Source organism: Marmota marmota, unplaced genomic scaffold (assembly GCF_001458135.2).
Source record: "Marmota marmota marmota unplaced genomic scaffold, marMar, whole genome shotgun sequence".
Lineage (NCBI taxonomy): Eukaryota > Metazoa > Chordata > Mammalia > Rodentia > Sciuridae > Marmota > Marmota marmota.
In genome coordinates, this window is record NW_025999982.1 from 26,788,130 (window position 1) to 26,808,185 (window position 20,056).

The 20,056-nt window shown below is 33.1% G+C and overlaps 1 protein-coding gene across 1 annotated transcript in view; it reads right to left on the bottom strand.

Moving 5' to 3' along the window:
• Window positions 1-20,056, bottom strand: part of Eys (eyes shut homolog) — a 1,560,564-nt gene that overhangs the window by 287,176 nt on the left and 1,253,332 nt on the right. The window contains 2 exon segments of the mRNA XM_015487393.2: window positions 8,762-8,915; window positions 17,283-17,447. Coding sequence (XP_015342879.1) covers window positions 8,762-8,915; window positions 17,283-17,447 — 319 coding nt within the window.

Here is a 20,056-nt window from a genome sequence, read left to right on the forward strand (position 1 = left end):
ATATATATATATATTTTTTTTTTTTTTTTTTAAAAGGAATCCTCAGAATTGCTTGTTCAGTTGTCCAAGTATCAGATTTGTTTGTTGTTGATTCCTGGAGCAAGACTTTACCTTTTCCTGTCTCAGAAATTCTACACAAAGACTATGTCAAGTTGGAACTGTGTCTGCTTCAGTTTTTCTAATGTTTGGTGCCAGAGGAGTTGGGATTCTTCGCTCTAATATCTGTGACTGTATTCTGGTGGAAGGGATGAAGGACATTGCCATTAATATTTAAACAGGAGGATGTTTTATATTCCTTTGTTTTATATTCCTTTGGGAGAGGGAACATGAGTCCTTAGGCATGGAGGAGTTCATCCCAGTCGAACATGTATGACAGGAAAATGTTCTACTCTAAATGGTGGGAATTTTACCAGTTCCTATGTAAATCAGAAGATTGCATTGAATATTTGTGGACATAATGTCATTTTGCTGCCTAGTAAATTCCAATTTTATGGTACTTAGTATAAGGCTTTGTCTTGAAATCTCTCTCTCTCTCTCTCTGTTTCTTTCTTTCTTTCTCTCTCTCTCTTTCTTTCTCTCTCTCTCTCTCTTTCTCTTTAAACATCTTTGAAACATTTTGTCTGTGAAGGGCAGAGTTGGACTTTTCTGTTATTACTGGCAATTAGAATTAGGTCAGCTAATTCAAAGTTAAAAACTAATACGGACTAGGACACAGTTATGTATCAAATACTATAAAACAGGGATTTACTGTGTCTCGTGATGGCATTAGAATAAATTTTCTAAAGAAATATTAAAAATTTTATTGCATATTTATTGAGTTCAAAAACTTTGGCTTGGTATCAGTATCTGTCAATGGAACCAGGTTTCAATTAAAAAAAATCAGTAAATCTTTTGAAAAGTCTTAAATTATTCTTAACTATATTTTGTGTTAGGTGAAAAGGGTTCACAGATGTGAAATTGTAAGACAATCTATCTCAACCTCTATGTGCTTTTTTTTCAGTGTATTGATGAAGCTGGGGGCAATTTGTTGAGGAGGAAGCTGGCATGGCTTCTTTTAGCTTCATTTAGAAAGTTAGGTGGTGTCTTTTATTTTTATAAATAGGATGATCTATATATTGAGTTCACTCAGTGAGAATTATTTTAAAGAACTTAATTAAGACAAATATATTGTCAAGTATTGAGGCCTAGCACTAAGAATAGGTTTTAAACAATTTTCACAGTAAAATATCTTCCCTGGTAGCCGTTTTAAGGCAGCAATCAAATATCCTCTAACCGTAATAATAGATCCCAATTAGGGAGAGCCATGGGGACTTCAGAAGTGGGTTGGAAAATACACACAATATAAATCTATATTGTTAAACACCTCTCCTTCATTTAATGAACAAATAATCCCTTGATGCTTCCTCATGAATCTTAGCTTTCAACATGTTAAATCTCTTAATTTTAACTGTTCTCTGTGGCAAAGTGTTCTCTGAATCTATCATTACTTTTCTGCTTCTCTGAATCTATCATTATTTTTCTGCCCAAATTCCTATATATTCAATTTGCCCCAAAGTATTTATTTGCTTCCTATTGCCTTTTTATAGGACTGTCAAAATTATGTCTTAACACAATTGACAACATATTTTAAACTTACACGGAGAAGTGATTTTTAATGATGGAAGTTCTTTTTGCCTTATACTCCGCTACCACCCACGAATAATTCAAACTTTCTCAACAGGCATTTATGATGGTTGCAGAAATCAACCACTGACAATAAGGACAAGAGTCTCTAAGCCTTCCTCAGCTTACATTGCTAGTGCTCAAAACTTTTTCCTTTCTATTTTTTATTTATTTTGATTCTCTGGATTAGAGAAAGCAGATGGTGATTTCCTGAAGAGCTAAGCATCTTCCCCTTGATCTTTATGTCCTCACACTTAATTTCCACAGTTTCCTAAATGAGAAGAGTGTCATCTACACCTTGATGTCTTTACAGATCTTCTTTCATCTGTTGTCCCCTGAATTCCTAATCTTTCTGCAAAAAACAAAACAAAACAAAACAAAAAAAACAACAAAAACTCAATCTCACTCCATGTTATAGATGAATTTGCCAATTGCTATCTCCTTTTCTCCTTAGCAGATTTTTTGCAGTTGTCCTCTGAACCTGAAGGTCAACATGTTCTTCATCTTCTGGACTCAATATACCAAATATGAGGAGTCGTGGACTTCAGTTTTCACTTTTGCAATTTTGTTAATAGCTATTCCATTTTGATGATTTGAAGTTCATTGTACAATAAAGAGGGATAAACATGACTGCATATCAAACAATCATGTGAAATATATTTTTTAAACATCAAACCAGTTTTTGTAGGGTTCCCTGGTGTATTATTTATTCAACAGATATACTATGTAGATTCATATTCACAGATTATGATTTTCTTTTAGAAAGCTCCACCTTATTTCTGCATCACTAAGCACAAAACCGATACTTAACATTCTTGTTTTCCAAGATATATGCAAAGTATACAAACACTACATACCAGCAGAGGATAGTACTTAATAATTCTGAACAATGCTAAAATCACCAACTTGTACGTACATAGATATACTTTAAAGGTTTTTTAGTTGATTTAATAAAAACAATTTTGGTTTTTAGTAGACCTTTATAATTTAATACAAATAAAATATATTATAACTTGCTCTCCAGCTGGTACTGAGATATATTATAAATGGACATATTAGGTATGAATAGTGTGGCTATGGATAAAGCACCAAAAGCAATGTTCAGATTTATGTATGTATATGCTTATCAAAGTAATAATAAAGCATTGTCCATATTGAGCTCTAGCTTTCCTACATTTCCTCTAAGAAATACCAGATGGAGAAGTCGATGGAAAAGATACAGAAATTAATATTGAAGTGATGAAGATTGACCTTTTTAAAATGAAAATCTTGCCAAACTTTCCATATTGACCTGGCAACATTTTATGAATAAATCTAATATCTTATAGATTTAGCACAGTTCAAAAGTCACCATCTGTTTCAAAAAGTGAAGGCTCTCACTATTACATAGTTTTTTGGCTCTAAAACTAAAGGCATGCAATCCATAATTCATAAAATATTAACGATCAGGAATGTGTGAAAAACATTTATATACTTTAGACTACTGGAAACAAAAGTAACATTTTAAGTTACTCTCAAAATTATAGTTGTTAATAGATTATGGGTATTTTTTACTTTTTGCATGAATTTAGGTGGTCCTCTGCTCAATTTCTATGTATATTTACAGGTCAATACCAGCTGGGCAACAAATGGTAATGCAGAGACTGTATGTGGAAAAATGTCAAAGTGCTGGAATCTGATGTTAAGCAGAATTATCTGAGAGGCCTTTGACAAATATGAGCGTTAGAAGAAACTATCGTTTTTCTTATATTTCTATTGATTATTTACTAATGAATATCTTCATTTGACATAATTAAATCAATCCTTGGAATGTTTATTGATTTCCATTCTTTTGAAGTTTGTAGCCAGTTGTACATTATAATACATTGTTTAATCTGTTTTCTTAAACAATTTCAGGAAAGAGCTAATTAAAATGAATAAAAAGTAATCATTATTGGTATATACATATGCACATAAATGAAGTTTTTATCTCATTGAAATTAAAAGATGGATACAATTAGAATCGGGTCTTTACAAAACTCAACAGTATTTTTTAAGACTAAATATTTAAAAAGTTACCATGACAAAAATTTTTGCAAAGGTATTACTTGATGTACTTTGAGATTTTTGCAAGTGTTAACAAGGGTTTTTGCTGACCTACTATTAGAATCTTTTTCAGCTTCTATCCTGTTGGTCTTAAAGCATGGGTCCCTTTACTCTGATATGCTAAGGGGCTAATGAGGATGTGTGATTCTGGCAGTTACACAATTCTTGGCCATCATCTCACTTTGACTACCTAAGAACTGTTAACCAAAAGGAATGATGAGAAATTGGAGTATGCCTTCAACAAACCTGGTTAACTTTACATCTCTTGGTAAATCATTGAGGAAACCTTGTAAGGTGTCGTTGGACAGTAGGATCTAAGGACGGTGGAATAGGTTGCATGGCTTCAAAAGTGCAGGTAACACAATAAGTCACATTGAGGAAAGGACACAAGGATTCTTTAAATAAAAAATTCTGCATAAAGAGTAAGCCTTTGTATAGAATAGCACTAAAGGTGCTAGAAAAATTTAAACTTCAGAAACTTTAAATATATATATATATAAAAATAAGAAAATTTTTCTGAACTTCCCAATAGAGAATAACCCTTGTGAAAACCAATAGCTCTCTCTATGTGATCCTTTTCAAAATTCGATGAAATGAAAGACAAACTGTGCATGAGTATGAATTACAATATATCTGTAAAACTGTGATCTCTGCTCCATTTCATTTAAGAAGAACTTCTATCTTGATACTGAATTGACCTCAATCACTACAAGTGGCTTATTCAAGTTTGCTCTACTTCTGCCTTCTATCTTACAGACATAATGTGAATTTAACAGGAGGAAATACTGGCTAATAAAATACAAAAATTGTGGCTAAAAACAAAATTTAAAAAAGCCATATTTTATGGGTTTACCTTAGAGTTTGTTCTACTAATTTTTGAAAACAAGTTCTTATCAATCATGCTGTATGATTTTATTTTCAGGAAACTTGTAAATATGGAAGAAACACAGTCAACATGCATATGACTAAAGAGGAGCCTTAATTCACCAGCTTTTCAGACAGAAATCCATCCTGAATTTGAATAGCAAGAGTCTTGTCAGTGAGAATCAAGATAACCAGAGAGGGTTATACAGAAAGACCTTTGTTAATTCTAAATTTTTCCCAGTTAATGATGGGGAAATAGAAATGTTTGAGGAGACATTATATTTAACCTGATTTAAACATTACACAATGGATTCATGTATCAAAATGCTGTATGTTGGGGCTGGGGATGTGGCTCAAGCGGGGCGCTGGGTTCTATCCTCAGCACCACATAAAAATAAAATAAAGATGTTGTGTCCGCCGAGAACTAAAAAATAAATATTGAAAAAATTTCTCTCTCTCTCTCTCTCTTTCTCTTTTAAAAAAATGCTGTATGATATCCATTAATATGTATAATTGTTATGTTTTTATTGCCAGTAAAAATAAATTTAATTTTTAAAAAAGAAAAAAGAAATAGTGGAGTACAGGAGACAGAGAAGATGACATAAACAGCGCAGATAGGGATAAAGCAAAAACATTTATAGATCAAGGGGCAGACACACACAAAAAACAGAAGCCCCAGGTTGTGTGTCTTCATTTCTTCCACTCCAGAAGGAATCTTCTCTCATCTGTATTTTAGCTTATTTTTCCAAACTTTTGAGACATTTCATGTTATCATTTTTCTTTATTTTTCTGTGTAATAAGACTTCCACTGAACTGATAATCCTAATCAACAATTAAACATGTTCATTTCTCTTTCATCTTACATTTTTTCCTCCTAATTTCTCATCAGCCCTCAATTGCTACTGTATCATTTTTTGCTCCTTCACAATAAAACATGTTCAAAGAGTTACCTTAACTTATTGACTTAATCTTCTCTCATCTACAGTTTCTTGATCACTGGCAAAGAAGTCTTGGGGTCATAGAATTGGTGGAGGGTCCAGTGGATTTTTAATAAACTTTCCCATTGTCTTCTAACACACCACTTTTATTATTTGTCTACAACTTTTCTGGTTATTCTGTCAGACTCTTACAGTTTTATCTTTTTCTACTGAGTCATTAAATGTTAGCTCTTAGACTTTGTCATGGGCAATTCTTTCTCCTAACTCTATACTCCTATCCATGGCCATGGTTCCAACAATCATTTGTAGACTAGTGACTCACAGATTTAATTTTCTGTCCAGACCTCTCCTCTGAGCTCAACATCCATATGTTAAATTGAAAACTGCACTTTAATGTTTCGAAGGCATTTTCATCACTGCACTCAAGCCTGATCTCTTAATATTTTCTATTAAACCTGCTCTCCTTGTATTGTTTACTATTTCATTGGAAGATAAGTTCTATCCAGTTGCACATCAGAAAATGAATATTCATTTTTTGACATAATTTTTACTACTGGTATTCAATCAGTTACAATTTTTTTCCTACTTATATCTTATGTATGTGAGTTTCTTTTTTTCTGACACTAGTATCATTTTTCTTTTTTAGTTTTGAGGATTTATCTCAGGGAAGCTTTACCACTGAGCCATATCCCCAGCCCTTTTGTCATTGGTTTTTTTTTTTTTTTTTGAGACAGGTCTTGTTAAGCTGCTAAGGCCCTTGCTAACTTGCTGAGGCTGGCCTCAAACTTGTGATGCTCCTGCCTCAGTACCCCCAAGTCACTGGGATTACAGGTGTGTGTCACTGAGCCTGACTGACACTAGTGTATTTCATCCTAGTAATTATGATGTCTTGGATGTGTAAGTGGCCCCTGCAATCATTCCTTAACATAGCTATAATGGCCCATAGAATTTTCCAACTGTTGACCTTTCCAATGTAGACTTCCAGTATTTAGCCATCCTCTTTGCTTGTTTGTTCTATACACACTATCTATGATGTGTCTGAATATGCCATGGATCTTCTTACCCGTCTTTTCACACACTCTTCCCTCTGCCTAGAACACATGCCTCTAGCTTTGTCTGTTTCTTTGTTTTTTCTAAGTTCACCACTACACAGTTTTCAATGATCATGGGCCAGGCTAATGTAATTTGCTTTTGCATCATATTTCTCTCATTTCCAGCAAAACTAAAAAAATTTAACTATTCCCTCATTAGTGTCAGAGACTGTTAATCTCTCTCATTAAACTGCATACACACAAGAATAAGAAATTTATGTAATTTTGGATTACCATTAAATTCTAGAAGCTTAATATAGTGCTATGGATATAATAGGCACCATTTTGTTAAATGAATAAACAAATTAAACAGGATTTAAAAAGAGAAGAAATGCAAAGAGAAATGAAAAAAATAAGAACTATTGAAAGAAATCTTAGCAGATAACATTTTAAATAATGATGTATAATATAAAATATATAATCTACAATGTAGTCCTAGTCTCATACCATCATACTACTGTAACCTTGAACTCTTGGAGGATATTGCCTATAAGTAAAAGTACATTTTCATTTTTGCGTAGAGATAAATTCTAGAAAAAGACCACTTTTGTTCCTTTGTTAGCAGATCTCTCCTTTGTTTTTTTCTGCACAATGCCCAGTGTTCCAAAGGGTAAAAGTAATTTATAAATAATAACTTAGTCACCTCAGGTTAAAAAGGATTTAATTGGATAAAATTAATTCAAAGACATGTGAAGTTCCTTGTTTTCAGTTTTACTAGAAAAGTCCTTTCTTTTCATTTTTTTTATTTTTACAGAATGCTTTCCATTTGACACTAACTAAGAAGCTGAATGATTTGAGGGCTGCTCAATTAAGTCATTATTACCTAAAAACAAATAAGGAAATCATTCTTCTAAAAAAAGTTTGACCCAAAGTGGAAATAATTTCATAAATAGAATGCACTATTTTTATATAAAATTATGACACTACAAAATGACTTTAGCAATAGATAGTCATCATTTAAATAGTTTTCATTTAAATAGCCTTTTAAATAGTTTTCTGTTATTCACCTTCTCATCTGGCTCTTCATTGTTATCAATAAGCAACACTTATAAGATAGATGATTGAAATGAATTAAGTCCATCACTCTGAAATTTTGTTTTATTGGTACATAACTTGGTTACAAAGGAGTATAGCCAATTTACAAATAATAATTTAATTACTTTGGGGAAATTTCATTGCCTTCTTGTTATCACCAACTGAATTGTGTAGAACAGACACCCTTGTTTCTTTATCTATTTAGAAATTTACTGAATATCTTCTATCTGTCAAATGCCCTGCTATGAGCATTAAAAATGAGTAAGATGCTATCTGTGCCTGTAAGTTTACATTTTTAGATTGGTGTCAATTTTCTTGATGTTATTTTCAGATTGATGTGGTCCCTGAGAAAGTTTATTTGATTTATGTAGCCTGCCTAGGTTAGCCAAGATTCCTGCTCATCAGAGTAAAGTATCCAATGTGCTCTTACACAGATGCACAGTCAAAAAATGATATTTTTCACCAATATGGATGAACTTTTGAGACCATTATCACTAGATTGCTATACTGATGAAGAATTTTAAGTTCTTGGCTGAAATATGTAAATTTTATTCAGTAATGTCCTTGAAATGTGACCATCATATATAGTCATTTCTCTTTTCTGATATTTCTTAATTCTGAAGCATGAGCTAATTTAAGGAAGGCTTTCTAAAAATTTATATACTCCATCAAGACATTTGCAGTTAATATCCCCCCCCCCCTTCTTCTTTTTTGTACTGTGCTCCTAGTGGCTCCTGTTCAATTCCCGGCAGCTGTACTTTTTACTAAATACTTTATTGAACAATTAAAATAGATCTTAATTTCAACTAAACTACTTGATTCATTATTGTAATATGTTTGCTTATACCATGACATTTACAAATTGATTTGTTTTGTGTAAAATTTGATTACCACCAAATGCTATGAAATTATACCTTAGTTCAATTTTTAGTTTACTTTGCCAACTGAAAAGAGTAGCTTGTGAAAAAAAAATCAGATGTGCTTTTTTTTTTTCTTTTCATATTTGGATAGCTATTACACATACAAATACTATCTTTAAAATAATGTTATGCCCTAAAATTCAAAGAATTACTGTGGAATACTTACCGTATGGTGATAGGGATGAATTCATTGTTGTTAATGCTATAATTAGCAGAAAGAGTCAAGATATTTTGAGAGCCTCCACATCCATATTTAACTGTGGGTCTTCCTTCCACAAGAAATAAATGAAGGAACTGTTTTCCAAAATTACTTTCAATACCTTTAAGAACAAGCAATACATTAAAAACTCAATGTAGATATGTATTTTGATTTTAACAAAATAATCCATTCAACAAACACAATCTTTGTTTTCAAGGAGTAATGACTTACGGAATATTAATAGCGCTATTAGATAATTATTTATTGTATTAAATACTATATTAGACATACATATTATTTTTTACATTATTTTTGCTGAGGATAGTAAGACATTAACAGTATTAACTTGACATTAGTTTAACTGTGTTTTCCTGGTAGCTAGATGTTCTTAGTTATTTGGAACCACAATTTCTTCAGATATTAAAATGTGACAAGAGAAACTATTAGAAACTACTGTGATAATTACATATAAGGGTAAATAGAAAAGTGCCTGGAAAATATGGAATATTCAATAACAGATTTATAATAATAATGATTGAATCTAAGGTCTAAGCTATATTTTCTATGGTTTCCCATTTCATATAATTATTTAATTTTGATTACAAAATAATGTACATCTCTTATAAAAATTGAAATGAAGAAAAAGGTGGAAAATCCCTTGATCCATCCCAATTTGAGATATTCTTTTCCATCACCTATCTATCCACAAATAAGTATTTATATATTCCAACTTTATTTTTAAGTGGTGATTGTGCTTTATTCGTGAGTTCATGAATAATTTCATTTATACATATTTCTCTTTTCACTTAAGATAAATTTTAGACATCTGTCTTTATAAGTTCATAGATGTCTTTTCTATACTTTTTTAATTGAAACATAACTCATGCAGAAAATGACACAAATTGTTAGTACATAGCTCAGTGAGTTTTCACAAAGTGAACCTGCTCAATTGAATATCACCCCAATTTAAAAAAGGAGCATTGTCTGCATTGTCAGAAGTCCTGCCAATCACTACTCATTTTTCTTTCTTTCACCAACAATAACCTCTGTTCTGATATTGAATATCTATGGTTAGTTTTGTTGATCATTAGTGGAACCATACTGTATATATTTTTACTGTCTAATTTTGCTCAATACTATGTTTGAGAGATAGTGACTATGCTACCCTTTATTTATTTTTCAGTGATTCAAAATATTCTAGTAAATTAATATTTACAATTCAGTTCTTTCTACTACTGATGGCCATTTCCCTCCTAGTTTTTGGTTACTCTGAATAATGCTGCTATGAAAATCCATATGTCTTTTATGTTAAAGGACACACATTTCTGCTGTGTATGTATCCAAGAATTCAATTGCTTTGTCAGAAACTACGAATGATGAACTTGAGTAACTATTTTAACTCCTTTCATTTTCTCAGTATGATTATATTTACCACCTTAAAAGCGTTCCAGATGATCCATATTCTTATTATTACTATTTGATACGATCACCGGTAGATTTTAACTGTTATGTTTATTATATCTTTGGGTTTTATTTTCCAGATTATTGGTGAAGTTTGACATATCTACTGCCCATTTGATACCCTCTTTTGTGAAATGAGAGTTTGTATTTATTTCTCATATTTCTATTTAGTTGTTTGCTTTTTCTTTATTGGAAACAAGCTCTTTGTGAACTACATTTACTACAAATATCTTCATATATTCTCTAATTCTATAGATTTTTATGTCAATACTCTTAAGGGCAAGTTTTGATAAATACAATTTCTTTAATTTTAGTGTGGGTCAATTTGTGAATTATTTCCTTTATGGTTATGAGTAGTGCTTTTTAAGTCATCTTTAAAATGTCTTTGCTGTGGGGGTAGGAAAGATGGTGAAATGAGATGGACATCATGACCCTAGGTACATGTACGACGACTGCACATATGGTACGACTCTACATTGTGTACAACCAAAGAAATGTAAAGTGGTGCTGCAATTGTGTACAATGAATCAACATGCATTCTGCTGTCATATATACTCATTAAAATAAATAAATTTAAAAAATCTTTGCTTACTCCAACTATAAATTTATTCTCTATGTTATTTTCTGTAGATTTTACTTAAGATCTACACTCTACCTAGAACTGATTTTCTATGAATGTGAAGTATTCAGATGTGGTTGGCAGAGTAAGTCCAAGACAGCCACATCCTAATTTCTGGAACGTGAGTGTTAATTTACAGTGAAAGAGAAATTTTTGTAGATCTGATTAAATTAAGGGACTTGAGATGGGAAGATCATACTGGATTATCTGTGAATAGGCCCTAATTATAGTCGCTTGTGTCCTTACACAAGAGAAGCACAGAATGATTTGTAGGCAGTTGAGGAGAAGGCTGTCACTACAGAAGTAATGCAGGACAAACCACAGAGTTAGCTGCCATCAGCAGCTAGGAAAGGCAGAGAATGGTTTTTCCTGGAGTCTCCAGAGGGAACAAGTCTTGCTGACAACTTGAGTTTAGTCCCAGGAGATGAATTTAGAACCACTGATCTCCAGAACTTAGAGTAAATTTTTTGTTTTAAGCCACTAAATCATTTGTAATTTACTGTATGATCTTATTATCATTATCAAGTATTATGTACTGTTCATAGTGTACCCAGCAGTATGTGTTATACTTTAAATGACCAGCAGTACAGAAGGCTTTTTACACCAGTATCACCACAAATGTGAATAATGTATTGCACCATAATGTTATGATGGCTACAATGTCACTATTTTTCAGTTCTAGTATAATCTTGTGGGATCTGAGTTATAGATGCAGTTTGACATTGACTGAAACATTGTTATGCAGTGTAGGACTACATCTGGCAAATCTTAAAAGCAGTTCTCTTTCTCCATGATATTCCCATTTGTGCTACCTTTGGATGGGACTTGAAAGCTCTAGAACAGCTCATTATGAAGCCCCTTAAAGAAAGCCATTTCGCTGTTTCACTAAAAGATACTTCATGATCCATTAGAGTAAAAGTGTGAACCTATCCTTTTATGGAAATAGTTCTTCACACTCTTAGATTCTGTAGTATTTTTTTCAATAAATAATTTATGTATGATTTTTTCTGAATTTTATTCATATAGTATTTTGAAACTTTATAAAATCAATAATTCTCAAATTTTACTTTTCTTAATAAAACTACCATGTCTGTAATTTAATCACAAAAATGCTGTATAGAACAAGAAATAGTAATTATTTCTCTCAAAACAATAAACTCCAGTTGCTAGTTGCGTAGCCTTTTAGAAAGATGATCCTAATAAGTTTGAGTCTAAAATTTATATATAAATAGATTTGAATTAAAATAAATTTAAGTTTGAATTAAAATAAAATTTAGTATCATTCCTAAAGAATTAATAATGATGAGTGCAAATAATAGATCGCTCTTTCTTGGCTCACCCTAAAGTTTAGGGTTTGTATGCAGCAGTAGGAATCCCAGTAGCAACTATAGCCACAGCTCATGGTTTGAAGGCATCTGCGAGTCACAATGGTGATCCAGGCAATAACTGGTGTCACAGTGAGCTAATCAGTAGGGTAAAGATGGCAGGCAGAGAAGATCTGGGGAAACTGAGGGATCATGGCAGCAGGCTGACATGTTTAATTAGCTTTTGGACACATGCTTATTACATGTGATTGGAGACTAACTTCTGGACCATTGTCTTAAACTTATTAAAAGCCTATTTATTTTTTTTCTAGCCTGTTAATTGCATTTAACCAGTAAAATAATCAGTAATACAATCTTAAAGAAAATGAATTCTCTTTATTTGAATGAAATGATAAAAATGAAAACTCAAAATTGAAACTGTCTATCACATCTAATTACAGGATGTTTTTAATAGTCTATTCCTTCCCAGAGTGACTATGGCTGTCCATTAGATATAATTATGGGTACCTCTCAGTCAAAATTTTTTTATCCTAGGACCCTAATTCCTTATGCTTTTTCCTTAGCCAAGTTTTTAGGAGTTGAGGTGAAGCATTATCTGAACAAGCAAGGTATCTAGCACATACTTCATGTTTGCTGTGTACCAGGTACTTTTTAAAGCAGGTTAAGTAGTTAATTCTTTCAGTGATTGCAATGGCTTTTTATGTCTTAGGTATGTATTATCATTACTCCTCTTTGAAGACATGGAGACACAGGGAACTTGATCAAAGAGCTAGGTAGTCCAATTCTTGAGTAATTTTCTTAATTGCTAGATTATACTAGTCTCTTAATAGGCACAGCAGGATTTCAGTCCTCCACTGGGATCATCTGTTCTTTGTTATTGCTGTTGCTTATTTATTTGTTTTTGTCCCTCACCTTCTTCCACCAGAATCAAGCTGGTTGGTTCACTTCCCTGGTGGTTATATCAGAGGCAGAGCTGTATCTTGCATTGGCATTTATTTGATTCATTTCAATCAGGAGTAGAATTGAATTATTCTATTTCCAGAGAAGTTTGATGAATCATATCCTTTTAGGTATAGGGTTGAAAAACTATGACCTATGGAACAAACTCTGCCACTGTCTGGTTTTGTAAATAAATTTTAATGGTAATCCAATTACACTTAATCATTTATATATTATCTATGATCACTTTCATGCTACAGTGGCAAAAGTTCAACACTTGGGATAGGGAGGACTATCCGAACTGCAAAAATACTTACTTTTTGTTACAAAAAAATATTACCAAACCTATTTCTGTTCCTGATTGTTTGAGTAGATACAGGAAAAAATATATATTTGATTCAAGTTGACTTTTGACTAAACCAGTGAATTCTGTATTGCTTATTTATATTTGTCAGAGTAAGAATGTATTACAATGTCCAATGGGACAATTTCCCAAAGATTCAATACATACTTAGTTTTCACATCCATCAAGGTTGAATAAATCACAAATGGAACTTAAAGTACTATTCCAATCAAGCCCTTTACTCTATGCAAGGTATTGGTTGAGGTGCTGAGGAGATGGGGTGGAAGAGAGAGCTCTTCCATAGTTCCAGATGAGAAAGTGTCCCCTATTTAGTGAAGAGATGTTAAACACAGAGAGTGATGAATCTTTCTACTTTGCCTCAGTTCTTAATTTATACTTCGATTATAAGACCTATCATCATTGACTTTCCTTGGAATTATGTGTATAATATCTCTCCACTAAATGTTGACAAACTAGAGATGCAGACCATCTCTTATTCAACTTTGTATCTCTCACAGAATGTTATGCACTTCCAGGCACTAAAAATTTGTTGAACTTGACGTTTCTGTCATAAAAAGAGATGAAAAAATGAAAGGCAGTTTCTAAGCACCTATGAACAATGATGCATGAATTCATCTATCTATGCTTTCGAACCCACTCCCGCCTATGTGCATCAGATGTTAGCTCTATTGGGAGCTATTAAGAAGGGAGGGACAAAGTCAGTCAAAGAATTATGAGGTTCACACTGTAAAATCGATTAAAACAGTAGAACAATCTTTTTCTTTTCTATAAGAAAAGAAGATGTTTTGCACTACAATGTCAGAAAGTGCTGTGGGATTTCATTGGCCTTACCATAACATCATTACAAAGCATAATACGTATCTAACAAAGATACTGTGCATTCTTCTGCTAATCACTTTACTGTGAAAGGCAGGTGTTATGACTCTTTGTTTTCTCCAGCAGTATCAGAAATCACTTTTTAAAATCCTCCCTAAAAAAGGAGGCCATTCTAATCTCACTTGTGTGTCAATTCCTCCCTGGAATAAATATCAAAGACAGGTCTTTCTTTTGCCTTCAACTTTAAGTATACATAGTAGGTAATAAAGAGATGAATTCTAAATCCTGCCCTCCCACTGGAGTTGCTCGTGTAATTTGCCTCCTGGGACTTGGTCAGATGTCTGCTCCCAATTCTGAAAGATCACATACTTCCACAGGGCATGCTTATGTCTTTTCAAAGAAGCAGCATAGAATGGATCCAACTGCTTAGTAACATATCCCATGACGAAACCTCCTGATTGATACTGCTTGCCGAATAGAGCTCATTTTCTGAAAGTGCGCCTAAAGAATTTTGTGTGGTCTCATCCCTTCTCCCATGACCTATTAGTAGCTCCTTTGACTGGGTTCCAGAATTCTGAATTGGTTCAGTGGCAGAATGAAAAAGCCTTCTTTTCATCTTGACTGCTGCTCTCAGAGCTGTTGCTCTCCCACAGAGGGTTCTTTTTCAAACCATCCTTTCTGAGGATTTTTACTGTAACTCCGTAAGGATTCAAGTTTTATCTTCCTTTTGTTCCTTTTCAACATCAATTAGTTGGTGAGACAAACTGAAACAAGATAAATGTTCAGTTTTGAACTAGGAATACAATTCAAAGCTGACATTGGCTTATCAGGCTGGTAATTCTCCTTTTTCCTTAAATATTTGATGACATAAAATACAAATGTTCAATAAATGCTTGTGACATGAAATTGGGTTGAACTGAAATCCTGGGGGTGGGGGTGGGGGAAGGTAAAACAAACAGAAAAAAAAATGAAAAAACAAAACAACCCAAACAAAAATCAAACCCCCAAATCTAAAGTGAAACATCTGTTTTAATTTCCTCACTACTTTTAATTGTTCCTGCACATAATATACTGATTTTAAAAGAAAGAAAATTGGCCCTTATGTCAAATGATGAGACACCTTTTAAACTACGGGTATCTAAATGAGTCACAAAAATCTCTGTGTTCATATGTTGTTTTATGAAGCTGACAAATTCCAAGAGAAGAGAAAGCGGCAACTCCAGGAAATGTTCTGCTAGGGCATTCCCCACAGTGCAGGATTAAATTGCCCCCTCACCAATGAAAAAAAAGTGTGCATTACAGACAAAAATATTTTCTCCATTCACAGGCTAGGAAACTCCTTTGAGTAAATAGCTTTGTTGTATTCACTGCTGTAACTACAACAATTATTTTAGACATGTACAAAAATTGATGATTATTACAGTGACACAGTTATTAGGGATAATTTCTAGTTAGATTGTTTTTCTGTCAATGGATAAGAGGCAAAAATAATACTCTAGTAGTAATATTGGCTTGAGCTTCATTGGATTTAAATTAAGATACCAACTTGAACAGAGGGCAAATATGCTTAGCATGTGTTTCTGTGGCCTTCTGACAGAGACCATTGAGTGGGCAGCATGGACATGAGCTGGGAACATGGAGGGGCCCAGAGCAGAATTCCCAGAGGCTGGATGCTGCTTCAACTATGACCTATTTTTACTTGGTAAAAACAAAACATATTTATCCCAAGGAAACACCTCCCAATTCTATCTAACTTTTAAAACTGAAAGGCAGGAAATCACTTTGCTTATGGCTTTAAATTATTGTGTTTTTTGTCTTTCGTTCCTTGTTTTGTTTTGCTGCTCCTGCAATGGACTATTACCTCTGAATTTCATGGTCATCTACCAGCACTTAGATTTCATACAGAAAAATAATTTTTCCTAGTTTCTTTTCTTCTTCTTTCTCTCTTCTCACATAAATAAATCGGACATTCTAAAGCCATCATTTAAGTGCAGGCGCTTCTCTTTCTGGGGAATGAATAATGCTGGCCTAGTTATGACAAGTCAGTTTCTTTCTAAGATATAATATAAATTCTCAGTGTTAATTCAATGTTCAAAACTTACAAATGTGCCCATTTTTTTTCTGAAAGCCTTCTTTTAGGCATTTTATTCATAGTTTAATAATTAAAAGGGCCTAAATTTTGTTAAGAACGCAGAATGATGAATCAACTTTGCAAAAGAGTTCAAAGTAGAGGAGCAAATTATGTGGGAAAGAATGGTTGTCCTGTAGTGGATGACCTATTAAAGTATGGGAGAAATTACACCTTGTTAATTGTTAAAACTACCCTGCATTCATTTCAAAAGACATAAAACAATCATCATATTTTGAATACTATAGATTAATAAGGCTTATGATGTTCACTCAGAGAAGAAAGACACTCATAACTTCTTGTTTTAGCAATCATTGTGAGCATATTGCATAATAATACACAGAACCCTGGATACAAATCTATATCAATAAATAAATACTGTTAATACTATTATTTATTTTCAAGTCATCTTAAACCAAGATAATAGATGTTGCTAAAAGGGTAATACAAATTTTCCCAATTGTCAAACGGTTCTGCCTACTTCCAAGTTACTAAGTATTGATTGCAATTTATATTTAGTGATTTATACCATAAAAATATGCTGTGAAACATTTGCAGCATTTATGTTTTACTGCTCTAGCCATATGCCATCAAATTCATATGCTTGCTCTATTCTTTCTTGTCAGTTCAGAACCTGTTTTTAAGTCATGTTCCATTGAATGACTCATAAATTAAAGACATTTGTAAAAAACAGCAAAGAACTAAGATTTCTTTTTGATAATGTTTCATGCATTAAGTTGGAATAGTTTTTCTATAATATTTAAGTAAATGATTTAATAGGTTAACATCTGAGAAAGAAGCAAGAAACATAGGAAGGTCAAACATTTAATACTTACTGTACAGAATAGTTCCATTTAAAGTATTTGTTTTTATAGTCAAGTAGATGGTGACAATTCTGCTGTGTTCTTTCTCTGGGATAAACTTTGACTTATCCAGGGTTGTAAAAAAAGGCAGTTCTAAATAGGAATTCCCATTGAAATATGGAAAAAATAAACTTGCATCTGAAAATAAGGAGAGCACAATAACCAAATACTGTTAATACTATTATTTATTTTCAAGTCATCTTAAACCAAGATAATAGATGTTTTGATAATATTCTATTGCTACTTATTTACATAAGAACCTAGTAATTATAGTCAGCATTCATTCAAAAAGGTAGCACTGATATATTTATTTATTTATTTTTAAAGGAGTGTTCTTTTTTTAAAAATACATTTATTCACTCATTTAATTTTTTATGTGGTGCTGAGGATGGAACCCAGGGTCTCCTGCATGCAAGACGAGCGCTCTACCACTGAGCCACAACCCCAGCACTGATATATTTAAATATTAAGTACAACTTTAAGAAATTTAGCTATAGATGTATTATAGTTCTATAGTTATTATCTCAAATAATTAACTACCAGTCAAGAGGAAGATTTAGTGTAAGAATTTGATATTTCTGAGTGAGTTTTAAAGTCAACAAAAACTCCAAAGTTACATAAAATATGTATATATTTGCATTTGTGAAATCATAGTTCTCCTCTGATTCTTAAAATATTCTGTGACACAAATGGTATACATGTTTGCCAAAACATTAAGTTATACAATTAAATTCAATGATCTTATTTGATACAAACATATCTCAGAAAAAATGAACAAATCTGTGATAACAAATATTATAAAACTGCCATATAGAGAGATTCTGTTAATATTCATTAATATTTAGTGCTTCCCAATAATTCTTAGATGTTTTACAACTGGTATTCCTATAATGTGGAATATTTGCTTTAGAAGTATTCTTCTAGAATTATTAATATTTTAAGTAAATAATCTCACAAAATCTTGGAGCACATAAAATTTGAAAAACACTTATTTTATTGGTACACATCTACAATTATATCTAAATATAATTGGTACATTGAACAAATATACATGGAAATTTTGGAAATGCAATATTTTATTTTTAGTTTTTTTTCAAAATGGGGGAACATTTTTCTGCCACTGGATGAAAATTTGGCACTCCCTCCAAGTCCTACCTTCTCTCTAAGTCATACAGCGAATCAGAAACTAACCCAGACTAAGAAATGTATTATCACTTAACTTTTCCTTTAGAGATAGGACTTTTGCCATCCTCCTCCACCAGCCAAGGCATGTAGGTGACCTGTCACCAGCTGTCTGCCTTGAGGATAGGAGAAAGCTGGTTTCTGTTCTTTTTTTATCCTTACCCCTCACCTTTAGGCTAGCTGACATTGCTAACCCTTCCAGTTCAGCATGCTGAGACAGAGAGGAAAACTGAAGAGGGGTGAAGTACACAGTAAAGGACAGCTGTTACTGCTAGCAGTTGATACCCTTGTAAATAGGGTCTTTGCTCTCTAGGAATGGCAGGTACTTCAAACTAATTGCTTACTTAATGGAGGGGGCACCAGATAATATACAGGATGCTCAATTAAATTTGAATTTCAGATAAACAGTAAATAATTTTTTTGTAATATACTTGTCCCAAACATTGCATGGAATATACTTAAACTATTTTTTTAAAAAAATTTAAATGTAACCAGTTGCCTTATCTTTTCAGTTGTATTGAATCTGACAGGCTTATGATTCAAGAGCATATGTGTATAATCTTCAGAAGCTGTGCAGTTAGCAAGTACAGCTCCTAGGACCTATAGTTTTAGGATTCTGCTTTTGGTTGGGCATTTCTACCTTGGTCTTGCTCTGATTTTTTAAGGTTATGTACATAATTGCTGTTGACAATGCCTTGCCTGTGTTAGTGAAAAAGTTGCGCTCACACCTTGTTATGGTTTGGATGTGAGGTGTCCCCCAAAAGCTTACAAGTGAGACAATGTAGGGAGGTTCAGAGGAAAAATGACAGGATTGTGAGAATCAACCCAGTCAGTAAATTAATCCTCTGATTGGGATTAACTGAGTGGTAATTGAAGAGGTAGGGTGTGGCTTTGGTGTATATATTTGTATCCAGTGAGTGGAGTCTCTTCCTCTGCTTTCCAGATCACCCTGATGTGAGCCACTTCCCTCTGCCACACTCTCTCCCCATGGTGTTTAGCCTCACCTCCATCCCTGAGGAATGGAGCTGGCCTTCTATGGACTAAGACCTCTGAAACCGAGAGCCTTCAAATAAACTTTTCCTATTTTAAAATTGTTCTGGTTTGATCCATTAGTCACAGCAGCAGAAAAGCTGACTAAACCACACCTTAAATAGGCAAGGATGACTGTTTTTTTCCAAGGCAGTTTCAAAAGGAGAGATAGAGGTCTGAGATAAATTTGAAATAAAGGGTGAAAGAATTTTTTTTTTTTATCTGTCACTTTAAGTGTTTGCTTTTTTTTTTTATTTTTTAATTTTTTATTGTGGGTTGTTCAAAACATTACAAATTTCTTGACATATCATATTCCACACTTTGATTGAAGTGGGTTATGAACTCCCACCTTCACCCCATACACAGATTGCAGAATCACATCAGTTACACATCCATTGATTTACAAATTGCCATACTAGTGTCTGTTGTGCTCCGTTGCCTTTCCCATCCTCCACCCTCCCCCCTCCCCACCTCTCCCCTCCCCTCCCCTCCTCTCTCTCTACCCCCTCCACTGTATAACCCTGAGGGTCTCCTTC